This window comes from Chrysoperla carnea, chromosome 1 (assembly GCF_905475395.1).
Source record: "Chrysoperla carnea chromosome 1, inChrCarn1.1, whole genome shotgun sequence".
NCBI lineage: Eukaryota > Metazoa > Arthropoda > Insecta > Neuroptera > Chrysopidae > Chrysoperla > Chrysoperla carnea.
The window spans coordinates 102782712-102797358 of NC_058337.1; the positions used below are offsets into that span (position 1 = coordinate 102782712).

The window sequence follows — 14647 nt, forward strand, 5'->3', positions numbered from 1 at the left end:
CGTCTAGGTCATTAGCGACCGCAGAGACTTATACATTATTTACATGTGTTATTATTAATACAAAATGTGTTCATATAATTAAGTCATTGTCCTTAATAAACTTGAAGAGACTTGGGAAATATTTGGGATCATTGAGGATATCCAATATTATTATTTGCTTGATTACTTAAACATTTATAAAATAAAATATTTATAAGTATCAACAATTTAAAATATATTTATTGACTGACAATATACGAAGAATTTAATAAATATCATTTGTGAAAATGGAAAATTTACAATAATTTTAAATAAAAAAAGTGATTTTGTCGAGTAACAATCAAATATAGATACTTCCCTTTTGCTTTAAACCCTTGATCAATAATTTCAATGTGGAATTTAGATCTTTCTACTATTGATCAATAATTTCAATGCGTTGCTAGAATGAATATCACTTCGTCTTGTTCTGAAATAAAGGATTTTATAAAAAGTCTATCTTTTCGAAATAATCGGGCAATGAATGTCTTATTCGCAGTGTGTGCGGCGATATTTAGCGGCATAAAGGCGTAATAAGTGTTGCATGCTAATCTTTAGAATGTTAATAATTACGCAGTTCATATTAGTAAAATATCAAAAAAGTGGGATATATTTTTAGTGTATATATGCCACTTGTCTAATGTCGATATTAATATGGTTAAAGGTACATCTAATTTCCATAGTCCATAAATATACCAACAACAATGCCGAATTAAACCAGAGCAAGGCCCTTAGCAAATTCAATCAATGGAGGGGCGTTTTTTTTGGATAGTTGTGTATCTACCGACGCCTCTTTTGCGTTTATGACTGTCCTTTGCAAAAATTTGTTTTTGTCAACGAGTATAGAGTGTGCATTCGATAAAATTCATGTTCCAATATTAGAAAGAGATACAAAGAAAGTTGCGATATAGTTATCTCCGTTATATGTCATATGATCACCGCACAGCGGAACAAAAATAGCTCTACCTTAGATCAGAGACTGTCTATTTCTAAAGTTGGCACAACTTTTCAACACAGAAAATATATGAATCGCGTAGTCTAGTATCACTATGTCTATGATTTCACCACTATATTTTAACCTTCTTTTTTAATCCATCTTCAGCCTCTTATCGGGCTTCATCAAAAACTTGTTTACGTTGAGTCCGTGGGGCCTTTGCATTTGCTACTCTTGCTACATAGCTAATCCAGTACTGAGAATCCGGGATTTTTTTTAAACCCTATACCAAGCTTAAAATTAAATAATATTTGGTTTTTGAAATCTGTTAAAATTGATCGGAAAGAAAAATTTTCTCCAGGGCCCGCGCCTTATTAACTTATTGTTATGTCATTGCAAATAATTTCAAGAGGAGTTCGCTGGCTTTATATTTATTAATTGAGCTTTCTTGACTGTTTGTATGTTGTCTAAAAATTGTGCCTGGGAAACTTTTTGTCTGGAAGCAAAAGAGAAGCAGCTAATATTGTAAGAAGTATCGTTTAAAGAATTTTGTAAGCTTATACCATAAAATACACATGGATCGTATTTTTCACATGGTAGACTTACAATAAATCTAGGAGTTAGATAAGTTTAAATAAGGTACATTTCATATGGCAAACAATTTACATATTGACAATTAAAATCAAAATATTACGGAAACCTGAATGTGTCACTGTCAATTTATGAGAAAGCGGCGTTACACTAGCTTACTTTTTAAATGTGTACTAGCCACAATTTTAAAAAAGTCACTTGTTCACTTTCAACAAGTGCACTTGTGACTTGTGGCATTATGGAAACGAACCTTTTTGAAGATGTCGGTATTTTGTCATGTACAGATTTCTACTTAAACGTCATAGTAAATACTTAATAATACTTTTAAAGGTTAGAAATTAGAAAGAAAAACATCAACAATTAAAGCATTGTATTTTTTAAATAATAAACATTAATAATAAACAACATTAAATAATAAACAAAGTATAAACATTATCATATTATTATTAATAATTCCAGACAGTTTCGGTAGTGTCTAATTAAAGGATAGTCATCACAGACTGACATCTTCAAAAAGGTTCGTTTCCATAATGCCACAAGTCACAAGTGCACTTGTTGAAAGTGAACTAATGACTTTTTTAATAGTTGGTTTTATACTTGTGGGTAGTACACATTTAAAAAATAAGCTAGTGTAGCGCCACTTTCTCTTAGCGCCAAATTGACAGTGATCCATTCAGTTTTCCGTAAAATATTGGTGGCAGCACATTCAAATTTCTATGTAGAACGAATTGTGCGTATTTAATATACAAGTGAGATAGATATAAAAAGAAATTTTCTTTGTTTATACATGGACTTTGTAAAAATAATAGGTCATCCTACATAGAATTTACATTTAACACCAAAGAAAATCACCTCTTTTAAAAAAATTCAAATATTTGCGAAATTTCAAACATCTCTTAGTAAAATGGTTCAATTGGAATCATCTACTAATCATTCGAATGCTTGCACTTTGTATCATCCCAATCTTCTTCAATAATATGCAACTCAAGATCTTTAGAAATGTTAATAAAAAGGGATACCAACCCAAGTGTTTACACGTGCTCAGGTGTTAAAACTAAAGACTTGACCTGGTTAAAAAAAACGAATTGTTATAGGCGTTAGTAAAAGATGTAATAGTTCAGCTAATAACTTATAAGAAGGTGAGCTAATACGACTTAGAACCGGTGTCAGCCTTCACCCCTTCTTACGAGTTTTTCACAAACCATACAGACGAAGAGCTACAGAATTATAAGTTCTTAAACTCTTTATCATCATCAATAACAACGTTCTGGTTCATAATTGAAACTAAATCATTGAACCGAACCATTTCTTATTGGTTTTCAAAAATAAGAACGAAATTAAAACTGAATTTTGCTACGTTCTCGAGTGATTAATTTTTGCCTACTTACCTACCATCAGTAGTAGGAATCGTTGTGGCTTTGAGGTTCACTGTGGGTTTGAGGTTATGTTCAAGGTCAAATACAAGGTCCCCGTCAAAATTTTTTGTCAAAAAATACGTGGTATATGGTTATTTGTGAGTAGAAGGTGATAGGATAAAATTTCATGTTCGTAGTCAAAAACTGCAAATCACAAGTGTTCGAATGAGTTGTAGCTGGAACCGATAAGACCATTTTTCTCGGGAATATAGATATTTGAGGTGATTTTTTTTGGTATCAAGTGTATTATGACTTTAATTGTTAATATGCGTATAAAAGTATTTGGCGTTACTTTACACTGAAAACATATTCAGTCCTTGTGTACTTTGAGGACTAGCTTGTAAGAATTTGACTTGAAGATGATATTACAAAATTGAAGTCTTAAAAGTTGCGCAGCTGCATAAGATGCGCACATATACAAATATTGTTTGTGTGAAACAGAGATTGATTGATTTTTTTTTGGATGATACACTTATGTTGCGTTTTTATTTATTTATTTATTTAAATGAATGATTTTTGATTGGTTGATTGATGTGAAACAATTTCGAGAAACTTATCAAATAATATATTGTTCGTTTCGACTAATAATAATTCTATATTATTATTTTTATGTATAGCCGATTATTATTTTATATTTTTTTATTTCTGGTAGTCAGATTTTTTTTCTTTTTTTTTGCAGACTTTATTTAGAATTGTTAATCATTAAATTTATTATTTTATTTTTATTTATACAAATTTGATACTTAAAGACCTTTTTTTTTTTTAATAATCAGTCTGTACTTTTTTTTTTTTAATTTTTTATTTTTGTGTGTGTGTTTGATAATGAATTTTGTGACACATTAATAATTTAGGAGTATAAAAAGGCGCTCTGTGAATTAAAAATACAAAACAATGTATGTACAGAGTGTTCTAAAGAGACGTACTGACTTTGTTCTTTTAATACCCACAATTATTATTGTTTCTAGCTTAAAAAAGCTCAACTTTTCAAATGTGCACGAGTCTTTCTGAAACATTCTGTATATATAACGTTTGTAGGTATGTATGGTATGGTATTTGTGTGTTAAATGTTAATGTGTATGAAATATTAACAGTGGTTGATTTTAAATCAATTTTAATAATTTTTATCTATTGATTGATTTATTTTTGATTTGATGATAATCCATACCGAGTATGCCGTATGAAGTATGGCAACACAATTTCCATACAAAATTACTATAAAATTGTAAATAAAAACAAAACGATTTAAGATAACAACATTTTTTGAATTTTTAACCCCCGAACTAAAAAAAGGGGGTGTTATAAGTTTGACCGCTATGTGTGTGTATCTGTCTGTTGCATCGTACTGCTATAACAAATGAACTGATTTTGATTTTTTTGGTTTCGTTTGAAAGGTAATTTCAAACGAAAGGAGAGTGTGGAGAGAAAAAAGGGACCGCCTTCCCTCTTTGTCTCGCAGCTTGACAAAGCGTGATTATTAATATTTTGAATTATGGTATAAACACGTGCATGTCTTTGTATTTCACAGAGGTAATACAAGACAGACGAAGACAGCTATACACCTACTTTTATTATGTCTCTCTCTATAACGGTTTACCGTTTGGATGGCCACATTACGGTTCTATGTTATTACTTCTATGTACCAGATAGACTCATCCACTTTCCCTTAAACCACCTAAACGGGCAATCAAAATTCCCTAGATTGAAACGAAATCCCCTAAATTAAATGACTTTGAAATTATCAGAGGTTTGATAACTTTTTAAATTGGATTTTTTAATAAATAAAATATAAAAAAATATTATACAAAATTTCCACGTTAAAAATTAAAAAACTGAAAGTATACATTTTTTAAATTAAAATTTGTTACTTAGAAAACCCAAAAAATTATCAAATGTCTGCTGATTTTTAATATCATTAAGAAATTAGTAAATCCCCTGAACAAATCCTATAAAAAAAGTTTCCCCTTGATTTTCTGCTGTCTTATTTGCTGCTCTTTCGTGCTGTCTGAATCATCGCAGCGTGCGTGCATTCAAGAATGCACCATTGAATTTATTTTTGTGAGGGTTTCTTTTAAGATTTGCGTCTATAGTAACAAACCTGCAGCTTTGGAGCACCTAAAAGTTAATATCCGCCAAGTTATGGCCGAAATAGTCTCCGAATTAATTAGAAATCTGCACATGACAAAATACTGAAACCTTCAAAAAGGTTCGTTTCCATAATGCCACAAGTCACAAGTGCACTTGTTGAAATTGAACTAATGACTTTTTTAAAAGTTGGTTTTATACTTGTGGGTAGTACACATTTAAAAAATAAGCTAGTGTAGCGCCACTTTCTCATAAATTGACAGTGAACCATTCAGGCTTCCGTACTCTTTATTTAAAAAATTACGTCGTTAATATTTTTGATGATTTTTAAACTCGTAAAGATGTGAAAATGGAAGATTTGCTTATTTACAAGAGCTTTTTCGTACGAGTCGTATTATGTAGGATTGTTTTTTAAATTTTTTTGTATTAACATTCATACGTACTATATTCATAGAAAATTTAGTTTGAAGAAAAGACTAGCAGATAATATAAATTGATAACACAGCGGACAAGGCCACAGAAGACGGCTATACAAATAAATTATCATCACATCACATGTTTAAAAAAATAAAATAAAATCGATATTAGTATTAAGATCCACAATCAAATGATTCCCATTCACTAAATCTAGAATCTTGTTTTTGAATACGCTTCTGACATGCTTCAATATAATCGTCCTGTATACGATACATACCACTATTTGCTTGAAACATTAATGTTTCTAATATACGTTCATTTTTAATTGCTTTTGATGGTAATACAACCTAAACAAAAAATAAATTAATATTAATAAAAATATTTTTTTTATTTTGTTGAGCTCTAACTAAAATACAGTTATTTTAATAACAAAACCGATACCACAATATTCTACACACAAAAAATAATCATCAATTTTTATATTTTATTATATTATTCAATTCTTTATCATGAATAATATATTGAACTCCGCCACGAAAACTTTTTTAAAAGCTTTGTATAATTAAATATGAGTTAATTAAAATGAATTAAATATACAAAAGAATTCACAGATTACAAACGTTATTTATGTTTTTAATCTATGAAATGTTAAAATTCAAAAGCCTGTTTATAAATAAATATCTATACATATAAAATGGTTTGTCCTGAATAACTGACTGACTGATTGACGGATCAACGTACAGCAGTAGTATTAGTGGGTATTCCGAAATTCCATGGGCTATGAAATAGGAGATGAAATTTTGTATGAAAATTCTTCATTTCCCTAAGGGGGGTGGGTCTACTACTTAACCGATTTTAAAATTCTTTCACCTATAGAATGCTACATTGTCAGCAAGTAATAACTTAAAATGGGGAATAAAAGGGGAATTAAGTGAGGGTAAACAAGGTTCAGTATGGTTGGTTTGTAAATTTGAATTATTAAACTTACTTTGATTAATTCTTGTGGTGTAATTCTATATAGTTTTAAATCACGTGCCAGACGTTCCATCGTACATTTAAATTCTTTTTTATCATCACTTTTATGTGACATTTTTGTACGTATTTTATGTCGTGTCCAATTTAACATTGCTTCAAATTTTCTAACTTCAGGTACTTCTAAATTTCTATAAACATAATATTAATATAAACATTAGGACCTTTTTCAACATGTACAGTTAGTTATCTAATGCTCACGGAAGCGACGTTAATTTGCTTATTCGGTAAAGTGGGCAATAGAAGTGGGCAAGTGCAGCAGTTTCTTTTAATAGGGGTAGTTACTATCTAAGTGCTTCACTTGTTTATAAGGCGAAATGCTTATTATCCAACAGTAACAGTAGAAGAGGAAATTATACCTAATTGCGAATGAATTAGTTAAATAATAAAATTAATAGGAGTCAGGATTCCTATGTTTTCCTGTTAAGAAATTGCAAGCAATTTATAAAAATATTTGTGTTTTTGTTTAAAAATTATGTATTTGGATTTTTGTAAACATACAAATCCTATAAATTGACTCAACCGATAATAATTATAACTTTGAATATGTATTTACCTGCACATAATCATTTGTACCATAGATTCACTAAGGTTTAAAAATTCAGGTGTATGAAATAATTGATATGCTCTAGTTTCAACAAATGCTAATATCATATTGACTAATTCTGATGCTGATGTATATCTCCAATAATAATTCTCTAATGAACATAACATAATGCATACCTGCAATAAAAACAATGTAAATTAATTTTCACTCATTAATAGTAATTAGAAATAATCTAGATGTCGCGATTTTTAACTTATCTCATTTTTGTAAAAAAATTATTAATAGAAGTTAATGTAACCGAACAAGAAAATTCTGTCGGCCGCAAGCATCAATAGATATCCAGGAGTTCCTTTCGTGAACTCCAAGCTGCTCCTTAAAGAGAATATCTTAAAAAGGACCAATCTTAGATGGAGGGAGGAGCGTACTTGTGGTACTACAAGACAGATATGGTCTGAGTACAATCGTAGGCGTTCCGAAGTTCTTATATCCCTTTTAAGGGCCTCTGTTAGCAAAGTTGTTGCGACTATTACAAGGCACTGGTTGGGCGGCAGGCATGACGAACGCCTGGGCCTGGTAGTGTATCACGAGTACTGCAGGAGCTGTACAAAGGATAAAGTTCGCCGACGTCAAAACACTCCTGCTGTTCATAAACAGACCCAATCATAGAGTATTGGCCGGGGATGAGCTAACCCTTTTTCGGTATCACAACGGACCCTATAGTCTTAGTGTGTCCCACTCCAAGACAGCCACTTTAACCTAACCTAACCTAACCAGGTGAAAAATTTCCACTGCATAGGCAGAAAAGTGAAGTTGGTTTTCGAAAATTTTTAGAAGACGTAAAAAATATAGGTAAGTGGACGGCATTGATATCTGATATTACCATAGAGATACTTATAAAATACATATAAAACTTTGTTTTGCTAAGGAGAGGGGCAACCTTTTAATGCATTTGATTGCTTATAATTTCTTCGTTTTTTAATCAATTTTAATTTTACTTTTAAATTTGGCCATGGTATCAAGTCTAGTTTTACATTTTTATGCCTAATATGACAAATTCGACATAAGGCAATTACCGTATTAAAACTAAAAATTGCTTATTAATAAATATATTATACTTACAACATCTATACGTAAATGTTGTTTAGCATGATGAAAACATGCTTGTAACAATTCAGGTAAATCGTAATGTTCAGCTGCACATATTAAACCAGGTATTGTTGCGCATGTTAATGGACATGATCCCGTATGTAAATAATCTAATAATATTCGAAATGTGTCTGGATCAAATTCGATTATTGAGAATTCAGTTTGTGCTAATTTTGCACGATCAACTTTTTGTGCATCTGCACATACAGATAAACGTGGTACAGCCAATGCTACATTTAAATTTTTATTATCTTTGTTATCTTTGTCTTTATTATCTTTATCTGAAAAATAATTCTTATTAGTTTTTTATTCTAATAAAAGCGTTAATTAGATGGCAGCAGCACTCAGTAATTGTTATCATATTTTAGTTTCAAATAGATTTTATGACAGAAAAAGTTTTTTTATATAATTCACAAGCAAAGAGGTTATATATATAGAAGAGACAAGCCAACATGAAATCCGTTATCCGCCCGCAGAAATAAAAGAGATAGAGAGAATATCTAACGCTATCTAACTTAATTATGATAGAGAGGATCGCGGTAGCTGTTGTTAACACATTACAGATGATAACCAAGTTTATTTTGTTTGCAGAAATTTCCACTTACACAGGCTTACGCAACAACATATGTATTAAGGACGTGAAACTAGAGTGGAGAAGATAGCAGGAAAAAAGGCGCCTGCTTGGGCGAAGTCTAGTCCTCTCGGTCGTTGCGCACTTTGTACTGCGCATTAAGCTGTCCTTTGCTTTCAATTTTTTGTCTTTTCAATTAATTGAAAGTGATTATAAACATGTCTTCAGTCACTAAAACAGCCTGATACGCAGAAATTTTTTCCGATGCTTTAAAATTCAAAATATTTAGCTTAGTAACAATGATCGTGTGCTGCGGCCATTATTTGTTTATTACTTGAACAATCTTGACTCGATGACCATTTCTTTTTATCTTCAGCAGATAATTGTTGTGTATTATGTTGTTTACGTATGGATCGTCCCCAACCAGCTGTTATTGTGCCTAAACGTGAGAATGCACGCTTTACCATTGGTGAATTTGGTACTGATTTAGGTCTTGGTGATTCAATATCAGGTACCTATTAAAAAAAGGTAAATATTAATAACTGTTTTGAAATATAATAAACGCAAGAAGATTTAAGTGGGCTCATCAAAGTCTAAAAATGAGGTTTTATGAAAAAATTCAAGAAGGGCGAACTTTAAGAAGTTTAAACATTTCGAGATGAATCAAATATAGTGATTTCGATTATTGTCAAATATCTAAAAGGGAGATATGAAAGATGTTTTGCTTCGTAACAGTACTAAGCTTACAAAAAAAAAGGATTGCTCTTGTCTGAGGTAGGACGGTAAGCCTGCTTACTTAAGATAGGGGAAAGTGTTCTGTAATGATCCCTCTAAGAAAAAATATAGTTTATAGCCAAACTATTCGAGATATGTAAATAATAATGGGGTTTTACCTCCGTTCATCAGACATTTATGTCTCTAACAGAGGCCACCCACATCATTATGTTTTAATCTTTATTTATTTCAAATACATTCGAATATATACAATTACATTTTCATGATGTGGATGGAGTCGGTTACTTCGTTCTTACCCAAGCGACGACAGTGTGATCAATTTACCACCCCATTAACTATTTTTGTTCACACTGCCGCTGCCTATGTTCGAACCCGCAACCTCCCAGCCAGTGACCATAGCAAGCTAAGACGCCTTAGCAAGCTCGGCCACTTGACCGGTTATTCGAGATATGTATAATGTGGAAATATATTTGGTTTTTTTTATTCAAGTGTTGCAATATTGGCATGCTAATTTCTTTTGAATTGTTCAAATTTTTAGAACTATTCAATATTTCTCAAAAGGGTTCGTTTTTCCGACCTTGTAAGAATGGTGGCTAAAATGATCCACTTTCATGCGTTTTTTATCAAACAGTTCACATAAAATATTAATTGTCCTTTTTTCACATTAGTATGAACCACCACGATTAGTATGAACACAAAAATCACTGATAAAATCATCTAAATCAACACATTCAAGACTTGTTATATGACGGGAGTTCATTTTACTTATTATAATTTTACACACGAAATAGGGATCATTTTAACCTGAATAAAAGGGATCATTTTATCCCTAACGACATATTTGAATATATTCAGAGAAATTGACCTTGAAATTTATTGTACGCCTATCAAAATGTAATATAATGTTTTTAAAAGTCAACAGAAATCAAGATTAAAACAACCAACTAGCGAAAACTAACATAATGAAACCAATTTTAAGTTGAAATTTGTCTTACCGTAGATCAAAAGCTCTTGGCTACGTAGCTTTTGCTACGAAACACTAAATACCTTATACATCACCATAAGTTCAACGATGGATTTTCACGAGGAAGCCATCTATCGATAAATATTGTAAATGACTTTAATGGTCCACATAAAACAACGAGGGATCATTTTACTCTGAAGGATCATTTAGGAGCACTTTTCCTATATCTTAAAAATTTTTTGTGTGTTCTAAATATATTTTCTAATGATAAATTTGTAATGATAAAAGACATAAAACTTTGTTTTCTGTAAGCCAAGTTTTATAATTACTGTAAACGTACCTGTAAAAAATTACTACTTTTTGGTCGACTAGATTGTTGTGGTGATAATAATGTAGGAACTGGACGTGCTAATAATTCAGCAACAGGCACTTGTGGTGAACCAAAGCCTGTTTGTATTCCATACAACATTTCTTGAAAGACACGACTACGTACACCTAATATTGCTCGCACACCAATAAATTTCACTTTTTGTTTCGATTGTCCAACCATAAATGTAACATCAAATAATTGTGAATTAATTGCAGAATTTTGTTCAGTATTTAAGAACATTCGTGTAAAATCTTTGGCTAATTGATCATAATCTTCAAATTGATCACGGACACTATCTAATAACGGTGAAGATGGTCTCATATGTCCAATTGGACGCCATGAACCACGACGATATGGTTTTGGTATTTGTCCAGTTTCAGCATGATTAGCTAAATTTGCAACAATATCCTCTAACATTTGTGATCGTGTACGTTCTTGCATACGTGCAAATTTTGGTGCTGAATATGAGGCACGTTCACCATTCACAATTTTTGTTAGTAACCATTCACGAAACATTGGACCTTTGTCAAATACGCTTTGTTCCCATAAATACGGTTTGTAAGCACCAACTTCATCTCGAGTCACTACACTTACTTCGTATCGAGTTGGTTTTCGTTTAATACGTGGTGATGTTCTTACCAAGATAAACGTATGTAAGAAATGAGATTTAATGCATGATGGTGAGAAGGATGTATTGTCTGCTTCTAAGAATACCACACATACAATATCATTTCCAATGTGACGTTTCCGTTGCAGTTTTTGTGGGTCATGTTTTTCGTATGGTAGCAGAGTTGATACATGAAACATAATTTCAATATTTCGCCAATGTGTATAAATTGAATAAATTCCAGTTAAATCATGAACGGTATCTAAACCACCTTTGTATTTATCAAAACCTTTTAATCGTACTTTATCGCCTAAGATTTGTAAGAATTCGTCAAATAATTGTGAATTATCATTATTATCTAAAATGTCTTCTTCATTATATTGCCCTTCTTTTACATAGATCACACCTACTTTTAATTCACTTTTTATAAAGACTTGATCTAATTTTAGTAGTTCTTCTGGTGTGTCTGGTAATTGTCCTAATGTTAATGGTGGTGAAATATTTACTTCTTTACCTGTAACAAAATCAATTATACAATTATATTTAAAATTTTTAAGATTCCAAAGGGTCATGACTTCGATATCAAGTAAGATGCGTTTATTGTACGCTTTACGTAGTCTGCTTTTTGAAATTCGAGTTACTGAGTATAAATATGATTAATCAATACCTCGCAGGGAAATAACATTTAATTGTTCGAGGTACAAAATCTAAATTATTTAGGGATTCATCGGAAAGGACTGGCATTTTTCTCGACTTGGTGAGAATTACGACTTTTCGAGGTTCAAGTTATCAAAATTGTTTGTGAATTACAGAGTGTACAATCAATAACTTCGCAGGGAAATAATATTTTATTCGAGTTAATAAATCGAAATACCGCATGTTTATGGGCTCAGCGGAAGGGAATGGCTTTTTTTCGACTTACTGAGGATAACGACTTAACGAAGTTCGAGTTATCAAAATTGTTTGAAAAGTTTTTTGACTTTTAATTTCTTTCGGGATTTACAATTTTACCGATAATGTTTATTAAAATAAATTATTGCGTTAAGAAGTTTTCAGAAGTTATCTTGAAGAAGATTCCTTAAATGATATTACTTTTAAGAAACTGGCGCCTTCTATCACTCCTTTCTAATGGATTCAATACGCATAATGGTTTTAAAATTATATCTATCTTAACAAAAAATAGTTAAAAATCTTCAATTTATAATTGTTCCCGTCTTTACTACCAGAAGGAAACCAATATATGATGATTAATAATTAAATAGATAAAATAAAACTTACCTAAGGATCGCACAACTTCTTCACGATTATAACGATCAGCGAACACACATGATGCTGGTATTAAACCGTGTACGGTATAACTGATTGCACGTACTAATATTCTAAATTGATCACGTGCATTTAATGTTTCTTGTTTGATTGATAATATAACAGGCCCTAAATCTTCATCATTTGTAAAATAATTCCAATGTTCTGTTCCATAAAAATATTTTTCATACGTTTCTTGTTCTACACTCGTTAATTCAAAACCTTGCATTTTCTCCCATTGTTCTTCAATTACTGTTTTCTTACGTGCTGTCAACATCATATCACCATCCAGATCATCATCGTCATCGTTATCATCATTATTTTCATCATTTTCATTAAAATTGTTACAATCTATAAAAGTGATATTATAAATTTAATTTTTATGTTCGATATTTTAGAGAGAATACAAACTAGAATGAATTTTCAAATTTCAATAGCAAAGAAGTTTAAGTCTCTAGCTCAAATTTAGTAAAAATATGAAAGGCAACATTTATTTTACTACTGGGCAAATATTTTCTAAGAACTCTTGCGTGAACTTGTCTGAAAGCGATAAAAGAAAGTGCTCTTCGTCTGGGGTTTTTGTATCTTATCTCAAAAATTATGCAAAAATTATCAAAATTACTTTGTGCATTGAGTTTAACAACACAGTTTCGTTTTGTGAATTTGCTTATAGATTAATTTTGACCCAAAAAATACAAATACCCTACAATTTGAATAGATTTTCGGCAGTATCTTAAGAACTACTCATCTAGCTATCAAATTAATTGATTTTTTGTAGATTTTTAGATGGATTATGGCTTTAAGGTGATTGGGTGTAATTTTTAATGATAACTTATTTATCAGCGCGCGATAGAAATTGAAATTTGCAAATACATATGGAAAAGAATTGGCCATGTATCGGGGCGGAAAATTGAGAATAGTCTCAAAAATTCTCTTAATTGGAATTTAAAAAGATCAAAGATAGTACAGGCTGACTAACCAAAAGTTTAACAACGAAGTGCATTTGATTTAATGGAGTCTGTCTCAATTGAAACTTACGGTAAAATTATAACGTTATGTAGAAGCTTTATGCCACTGACTATAACCACTACTTGTATTTTGTGGCAACCATGAAGTTTCTTTCAAATAAAATATTGAGGCTATTAACCAGAGACTTTGTTACATAAGAAATATTATGTGAATTTAGAAAATAAAACATCTCAAGACACTAGTACCTAAATAATGTATTATCCACAAGGAAGGTGTAAAGAAATGTGAAATGTTTTAAGAGATCCGAAGAAGCAAAACGTAAAACGCTTCGTATTACTGCAATGTGTTTATATATTTTGATGGAATTTAGAAAGATGCAGGCTAAAACAGAAAATCAGCGACCTAATGCTCATATCTCAAATTGTTTTAAGCAATTAGGTTTTTTCTTCTTCTTCTTCTTCTCGTCACTTGAACGAGAAGGTAAGAGAATTAAAGAAGAGAGTATAAACGAAAAAAGCTCATCTTGGTTAAGACTTATGGTATAAACGAGACTAATCAAAATGAAAAATTCATTCTAGTTCAACTATAATGTTTTATAATTATTATAAAAGTTAATCACCTTTATCATTACTTTGTTGATGTCCCATATGATGACCACCGCCTCCACCCCCGCCATTATCTGAATAATCACTGACACAAAAATCAGGATTTTCTTCATATTCGTTAGCTTCATTTAACTCATGTTCAGATTCACTTTGGTCCCATATTGTATCTGAATTGATCTTTTGTCGTGAACATTCAATCCAATAACCAGGCATTGGTATTAAATTATGTGGAAATTCTTCACAAAATTCATCTAAGTATAAAATTAATTATTAATTATTTGATGAAATTTAACCATAACTTAAATAAATAACTAACAATAACAATATTAATAACAAACATAT

At 31.0% G+C, this 14647-nt stretch overlaps 1 protein-coding gene across 1 annotated transcript in view; it reads right to left on the reverse strand.

Moving 5' to 3' along the window:
- Window positions 1–5627: 5627 nt before the first annotated feature.
- LOC123292974 overlaps window positions 5628–14647 on the reverse strand; it is a 77377-nt gene continuing 68357 nt past the window's right edge. The window contains exons 8-15 of the mRNA XM_044873691.1: window positions 14320–14556; window positions 12705–13082; window positions 10790–11940; window positions 9085–9265; window positions 8153–8460; window positions 7043–7209; window positions 6443–6617; window positions 5628–5801 (exon numbers count right to left, since the gene is read on the reverse strand). Coding sequence (XP_044729626.1) covers window positions 5628–5801; window positions 6443–6617; window positions 7043–7209; window positions 8153–8460; window positions 9085–9265; window positions 10790–11940; window positions 12705–13082; window positions 14320–14556 — 2771 coding nt within the window. The remainder of the gene's footprint in view (window positions 5802–6442; window positions 6618–7042; window positions 7210–8152; window positions 8461–9084; window positions 9266–10789; window positions 11941–12704; window positions 13083–14319; window positions 14557–14647) is intronic.